The sequence below is a fragment of the Oncorhynchus mykiss genome, chromosome 16 (assembly GCF_013265735.2).
Source record: "Oncorhynchus mykiss isolate Arlee chromosome 16, USDA_OmykA_1.1, whole genome shotgun sequence".
NCBI lineage: Eukaryota > Metazoa > Chordata > Actinopteri > Salmoniformes > Salmonidae > Oncorhynchus > Oncorhynchus mykiss.
This window is the reverse complement of record NC_048580.1, coordinates 72,201,598-72,209,368: the sequence shown is the minus strand read 5'-3', so window position 1 is coordinate 72,209,368 and position 7,771 is coordinate 72,201,598. Positions and strand designations below refer to the sequence as shown.

The 7,771-nt window shown below is 41.9% G+C and overlaps 1 protein-coding gene across 3 annotated transcripts; it reads left to right on the top strand.

The window, feature by feature from the left end:
• The first annotated feature begins 1,687 nt into the window (after nucleotides 1-1,687).
• On the top strand, nucleotides 1,688-6,592 carry LOC110492679 (aerolysin-like protein). 3 transcript variants are annotated; one of them, XM_036947720.1, is made up of 3 exons: nucleotides 1,688-1,851; nucleotides 5,014-5,525; nucleotides 5,813-6,592. In XM_036947720.1, the coding sequence occupies exons 2-3, from the start codon at nucleotides 5,043-5,045 to the stop codon at nucleotides 6,260-6,262; spliced, it is 933 nt and encodes a 310-aa protein (XP_036803615.1). In that variant the 5' UTR covers nucleotides 1,688-1,851; nucleotides 5,014-5,042; the 3' UTR covers nucleotides 6,263-6,592. The 3 variants fall into 3 exon arrangements, with proteins under 3 accessions (XP_036803615.1, XP_036803616.1, XP_036803614.1); XM_036947721.1 differs by having other exon boundaries at nucleotides 1,701-1,847; XM_036947719.1 differs by lacking the exon at nucleotides 1,688-1,851 and adding an exon at nucleotides 3,249-3,303.
• Nucleotides 6,593-7,771: the final 1,179 nt, after the last annotated feature.

The following is a 7,771-nucleotide window of genomic DNA, read 5'->3' as shown; positions in this document are numbered from 1 at the left end:
CAGGCAGTATTAGTGTTTTTTTTCACGTTCAGTACGCTTCACATGTTTTGTTTATCTGCATTCTCTCATTCTCTCAACTCACCTTCTGCACCTGCTTCCTGACTGCTGGGGTACACGCGACACCTTCCATCTCAACGTGATTAGGGTCCCCTCTTAAAATTAGCCTACACATTGTAACGTCTGCTTCCAACTCACACCCTCAAACACGTAGAACCCCCTGAACGCAGCTCACTCTTTAGATCCATAGCACCTGAAATCGAATCACCTGTTCACACACCTGTATGTCATTATCATACACTATTTATATCAGTTCTTTGCACCCCATCACTGTGAGGTATTGTTTGTTTTGTGACACGGCCTTCAGATTGCTGGTTGTCCCGTAATTTACTCCTCCCGTGTATGATAGTATTTCCTGACTCACTAACGACACCTTTTTGCCTATTCCCTGCCTGTACTTTTGCCTATCGGCTTCCCTGTTATCTACCTATTGCCTGATCTCCTGGACTACGTTACTAGCCTTTTCCCTGCCTGTACTTTAGCCTTTTTGGACCCTCTGTATATGACCTTCTGCCTGCCCCTGGACCCAGCTACCTGCCTCCTCCTGTATATGACCTTCTGCCTGCCCCTGGACCAGGCTACCTACCTCCCCCTGTGCATGACCTTCTCCCTGCCCCTGGACCACGCTACCTACCTCCCCCTGTGTATGACCTTCTCCCTGCCCCTGGACCAGGCTACCTACCTCCCCCTGTGTATGACCTTCTCCCTGCCCCTGGACCAGGATACCTACCTCCCCCTGTGTATAACCTTCTCCCTGCCCCTGGACCAGGCTACCTGTCTCCCCCTGTGTATGTTCTTCTCCCTGCCCCTGGACCAGGCTACCTACCTCCCCCTGTGTATAACCTTCTGCCTTCCCCTGGACCAGGCTACCTGTCTACCCCTGTGTATGACCTTCTGCCTGCCCCTGGACCCAGCTACCTGCCTCCTCCTGTGTATGACCTTCTGCCTGCCACTGGACCAGGCTACCTACCTCCCCCTGTGTATGACCTTCTGCCTGCCCCTGGACCAGGCTACCTACCTCCCCCTGTGTATAACCTTCTGCCTTCCCCTGGACCAGGCTACCTGTCTACCCCTGTGTATGACCTTCTGCCTGCCCCTGGACCAGGCTACCTGCCTCCCCTTGTGTATGACCTTCTCCCTGGACCAGGCTACCTGCCTCCCCCTGTGTATGACCTGCCCCTGGACCAGGCTACCTACCTCCCCCTGTGCATGTCAGTGCAAAAAGATGTCACTGCAAACCCTGGTTTGAATCCAAGCTGCATCACATCTGGCTGTGATTGGGAGTGTGATATAACAGCCAGTTACCTGCAGGAACCAACCCAGTGTACCATGCCTATGTTGTTTTTTGCTGTTGTGTAGCAACATATAAGAGAACTGAAGGGACCGCCCTGGCGGACCTTGTGGCAGACTAGTACTTTGTACGTGTTTGTTCTAACTTCTCCAGTTAAGTGAAAATAAAGAATGATTAATTTAATATGGACTTCAGGAGTCCCTGGTGTTGAATGTCCACCAAACACACCTGTCATGATAAGCACAATACAATGTTTATTCAGGGTGAAAGGTTCTGTGTAAAGTCTGACGTACATCTTTGTATGGGCGTGGGGGGTTTTTGCTGCTATATGAAAGAGTGCTTCTCCACTCCAGAGACACATATTCTGCTGTTTCAACTTTGAACTTCACTCAGAGTCTTGACTCTTAAAGACGTTTATTGCATATTGAATCAGACCAATCAGTTTTCTTCAATCAAGATCTTCTATAGTCATCCTTAACACTGAGGCCTGCATATCATTGTATGTAAGTACACAATGTCTCTAAATAACTCATCTTGCTATATGAGGAAATATTTGAGAGCATGTTTTTATTTTGACCAACAAATGAACAAAACTTTTCAGGGAACAAATGCTTCCTATATTCTGAAACAGTTGCTTAATCAGTTATAAAGTCTAGTTAAACACGCATGGTATGGGTTTGTTGTCCCCCACGATGATATTGGGAAGGGGACTGTGGATTTGTCTCTGTCCGTTCGTATGTTTGTAAGTTAGTAACACATGATATCTCAGACAGCACTGGTAAGATTTTGACAAAGCTTGGGTTAATGATTAGTCTTGCCATACAGATTTGGCATTTACAAAATGACACTAATTGGCCCAAGACGGGAGATATGGTAATTAACTGCAATTTGTTGGTCACCCGCGATATGTCAATTGGCACAAGAGGGGGTACTGCATTCTTGGGGGACGACATGTTTACTGTTGCCTTGTTTTCACATGGTTGACTTTAGCCTCCTATTGTTCTGTTTTGAATTCAAAAGTATGATGTCAGTATGATGTTTAATGTGAGGTGAGTAGACTGTTGAGTGTAGTGCTTTACATCAAGCTGTCTCTTAACCTTGAATACACTGATTGACACATCTAGCATTGAGTTCTGAAATGTCATGTTCCAAATGATTGAACTACAGGGAAATGTGAAATGAGAGCGGAAGTACTACATGTGAGCAATTTTGCTCTGTTAAGGCTGCAGTAGGTAAGTCTGTAGAAATCAGACTTTGCTGACAATGGTCCATCAAGGTAGCTGAAATGTTGTCGATTTTCAAACTAGGTGACTGGTGCTATCTCGACAAATAACAGGCTTTGTTCAGTCACTTCACCAACTGTATTATCCATAATATAAAGTGAATGCATGAACAGGAATGTTACCAACAAACAAACATTTATCTGTCTCCAACTTCTGCATCATGTATATTTTATCTGTTTAAATCTAATTACTGTGCACATTAGTCAGGTACATCCCCAGAAGGGACACGATTGGCTGGAATGATTCTTCCGAGAGTGATTCCAGAGCGAGGGGCAGTCAATGAAGCTGGGTCTTCTCTCAGAACATTTTACATACTGATAGCTGAGGATGTATGAATACAACTTCACCAAATTGTTAAAAAATCAATATTACCTAATGCATGAAAACTATAACATGAAAACTTACTTAAATTAGAGAATCTACATCCATCTTTGAAACTGAGGCAAATGTTAGTAAACTAAGGTTGATTTTATTACTAATTAACTGCCCATTTCAGGGAACAAATGGTACCTAAATGATGAAACAGTTGACTTATTGGTCATCATTTGTAGTTCATCAGTTTATATGACATAATGTTTTGTATTCACATTGTTCACCTTGGCCTAATATTGTTTTTGTTTTCACATGGTGGACGTTGGCCTGCCCTGCTGATCCTGTGTAATATGTGTTCAGGTTAGTGACTAAACACAGGTTTTTCTAGCTAGCTCTGCTGATACTGTGTAATATGTGTTCAGGTGAGTGACTAAACACAGGTTTCTCTAGCTAGCTCTGCTGATCCTGTGTAATATGTGTTCAGGTTAGTGACTAAACACAGGTTTCTCTAGCTAGCTCTGCTGATCCTGTGTAATATGTGTTCAGGTGAGTGACTAAACACAGATTTCTCTAGCTAGCTCTGCTGATCCTGTGTAATGTGTTCAGGTGAGTGACTAAACAAAGGTTTCTCTAGCTAGCTCTTCTGATCCTGTGTAATATATGTTCAGGTCAGTGGCTAAACACAGGTTTCTCTAGCTATTCATATTTATTGTTGCCTGTTCATGTTGTATTTATACTATAATATCACAGGGATTAATTTGACTCAGATATGCAGATGTGGTATGACAGCATGATGTTTAGTTGTTCCCATAAAGTAGAATGTTGAGTGTAGTGCTTTATACCAAACTTTCCCTTTCCTCTTGATTTGACTAACACAACTAGTATTTCATACTGAAATTACAGATTCTAAATAGTTAAATTCCGGTAAAATAAAATACCAATAAAAAACCATTTGAAATCGAGATAAAGTTTTGATTTACATTTAGAAATGAAGTTTTAATTATTAACAGTCATGTTTTAGGAATTTCTTGACTAAATATGAATGTTAGACTTAATTGGACATACTGTATACTTTAAATGTTTGACAGTGTTCTATATTAGACAGTGTCATAATATCTTCATTCATACCTGTAAATACTGCAGCCTGTGTCCTAAACAATTCTGTCCTATATTAATTCAATTACATCTTTATCCTTTCAGATATTTAAAAGAGGTGAATTTCAGCAGGATAAACAACTCACATTCTGATGTAGCATCTGTAACATTCATACTCATCATTATTCATGATAATTTGTAATTATAGCAACATCTGAAATATTTTTAGAAGTGCTTGAGGCACACTCACTTACACAACAATATGTTTCATTACACATAAGTCACCAAGTTTATCAGGAAGAAACAGGAGGAGGTAGAGTGGGGAGGTGCTGGGAGTAGGAGAGGGACTCCATGGTGTTGATCAGGAAGAAACAGCAGGAGGTAGAGTGGGGAGGTGCTGGGAGTAGGAGAGGGACTCCATGGTAACTCTGAGGTTCCCAGCTGAGGAGGAAGGAATGAGTGTGATAGATTCCAGGTGAATAAAGATGGAAAGATTAGAGGAGAGTGGAGGACAAGGAGGAGTCAGGAGCAATTTAAGAACGTGTCATTCTCTGTAACCTGTGGATTGTGCAGCAATTTACTCACCCTAGACCAGAGGTACCGTCCTGTATTTTTTAATTCCAATACCAATCTAGTCCACATGATTCTAATAATTAACTGTTTGACAAGCTGAATCAGATTAGTTACCACTGGGGTTGTAGTGAACCTACAGGAGGGTAGCTTTCCATGATCAGGGTTGGAGAGCCCTGGTGTGAACCTATAGGAGGGTAGCTCTCCAGGAACAAGGTTGGAGAGCCCTGCCCTAGACTGATGTGTTGCTCGACCTCTAATTCCAACCATGAGTCATTATACCCCATGGTTATCATTTGATCCTTATATCTTGTTCTTTAATTTCCTTTTGGTGCTTTGAATGTCTGAATCAGATGTCCTTTGACTTGGAGCTTAGAGTTATGTGTAAAAATGTGTATTTTTTAGGTGACTTGACGCACGCACACACCCTCAACATGGCAACCACACTGACACTAATAGGTGGTCAAGGAGGCAGTCCATTTGAATTCCACGGCATGAACAACGGTGCCACCCTCAAGAAGATCGGAGTGGCGGTGGGAGGCTCGCAGGTGAAAGCTGTGCGGGCGGAGCTGACCGACGGGAAAGTAGCGACTTTTGGAGATGCGAACACTTTCAATGAGTTTGCGTTCAACCTCGGCGAGCGCATCACCAAGCTGTCTCTGTGGGGTAACGGCGCCGGCACACGTCTGGGTGCCATCAAGTTCACGACGAGTGAGAACCGGGAGTTCTTTGAAAAAATGACCAGCTGGGGACTGAAGACTGAGTACACCATAGATGTGGGGTCTGGAATCTGCCTGGGGCTGCAGGGAGGGTATGGCTCAGACATCGACTGCATGGGCTTCCTCTTCATCAACACCATCAAGTCGTCCGTGCTGACTGACATGGAGTATCCCACCCTGTCCCTCTTCAAACCCCAGGTGAGCTCTTTTATAGATGTGTGTAGACGGTTCAGGAAAACTCTACCGATGCTCTAACATTAAGGGGGCTGTCCACTTTAAAACATGTAATCCAATATGGGGGTCGACATTCATCAGGCATCTCATTTCTAGGACAGTCACACACATACAGCTACATTAATTATTATTTTTGGCTTTCTAAAAATCAATGGATAAGTTCCTCACTGATGATTAGCTCTTAAATTTTATTTGTCTTGTCTGAACAATTTGTATCTTTGTGTGTGTGTCTGTGTGTGTGTTGATTTTAGGTGACCCCAGAATATGTGAAATCTGTGTCTCACCACAACGACACCTCATTGGTTCAAGAAGAGTCCATTACATACAGCAAGACACTGACCAAGACTTCCTCCTGGTCTGTCAGCAACAAGATAGAATCCACCTTGAGTGTGTCGGTCAAAGCAGGGATCCCGGATCTGGTCGAGGTGACATCAGGGTTCAGCTTGACCGTGGGAGTGGAGCAATCCACCAGCCTGCAGAAGACAGAGACCATAACAGAATCGGATACCATCAACCTGAAGATCCCGCCAGGGAAGACCATGGATGTTGAGATCACAGTGGGGAGAGCAAATATCGACCTTGACTACGAGGCCAAAGTGAAAGTCACCTGCATGAATGGCAGTCAGCTGGTCTTCCCATCCAATGGCATCTACACTGGTGTTACTTACACTTCAGCGAGGGTATCCACAAAGGAGAGATAATAAGTACAGTGATAGAATTAACTAATTCTTTGTGTGCCTTTTCTGTTTCTATGATCATCTTTGAGTGATTCTTATTGAACCCAGCTGACTCAGCTCTTTCTTTCTGTCTCAGCCGAGGGTATAACAACAGGTGGGTCATTCCTACAATACGGTGCCTTTGTGTTCCATGACATGTTACCACATACACTACCGGTCAAAAGTTTTAGAACACCTACTCATTCAAGGGTTTTTCTTTATTTGGACTTTTTTCTACATTGCAGAATAATAGTGAAGACATAAACTATGAACTAACACATATGTAAAATCATGTAGTAACCCAAAAGGTGTTAAACAAATCAAAATAGATTTCTTCAAATAGCCACCCTTTGCCTTATTGACAACTTTGCACACTCTTGGCATTCTCTCAACCAGCTTCATGAGGTAGTCACCTGGAATGCATTTCAATTAACAGGTGTGCCTTCTTAAAAGTTAATTAGACTATTTCACCAAGAAGGAGAGTGGTGGAGTGTTGCATCAGATGACCTGGCTTCCACAATCACCTGACCTCAACCATAGGATTCCGTATGTGCTTTTTCATCGTGTTGGTGGCTTCACTATTATTCTACAATGTAGAAAATTGTCAAAATGAGTAGGTGTTCTAAAACACTTGAATGAGTAGGTGTTCTAAAACACTTGAATGAGTAAGTGTTCAAAAACTTTTGAATGAGTAGGTGTTCTAAAACACTTGAATGAGTAGGTGTTCTAAAACACTTGAATGAGTATGTGTTCTAAAACACTTGAATGAGTAGGTGTTCTAAAACCCTTGAATGAGTAGGTGTTCTAAAACACTTGAATGAGTAGGTGTTCTAAAACCCTGGAATGAGTAGGTGTTCTAAAACACTTGAATGAGTAGGTGTTCTAAAACCCTTGAATGAGTAGGTGTTCTAAAACACTTGAATGAGTAGGTGTTCTAAAACACTTGAATGAGTAGGTGTTCTAAAACACTTGAATGAGTAGGTGTTCTAAAACACTTGAATGAGTAGGTGTTCTAAAACACTTGAATGAGTAGGTGTTCTAAAACCCTTGAATGAGTAGGTGTTCTAAAAAACTTGAATGAGTAGGTGTTCTAAAACACTTGAATGAGTAGGTGTTCTAAAACCCTTGAATGAGTAGGTGTTCTAAAACACTTGAATGAGTAGGTGTTCTAAAACACTTGAATGAGTAGGTGTTCTAAAACACTTGAATGAGTAGGTGTTCTAAAACCCTTGAATGAGTAGGTGTTCTAAAACTTTTGACCGATAATTTTGTGTGAATTATTGAACAACATTCAATGCAAAATGTTTTAATATATGGTTAGACCAAAAATGTACCATAAAAAACGATGTTATGTAACCATAGCTTAATTTCAAGAATAATAAACCATTTGTCTTTTGTTTAAACCATGTCCCCAGTCAAGTTTAGAAGTTTATCAATCTTCCAATTGATATAATATTAATGCAATTCACAAATATTTTAATTATCATTACGTTG

Coding starts and splice junctions, on each gene's coding strand:
- LOC110492679 (XM_036947719.1), top strand. Junction 5,526..5,812: donor TGTCCCTCTTCAAACCCCAG/GTGAGCTCTTTT, acceptor TGTTGATTTTAG/GTGACCCCAGAATATGTGAA.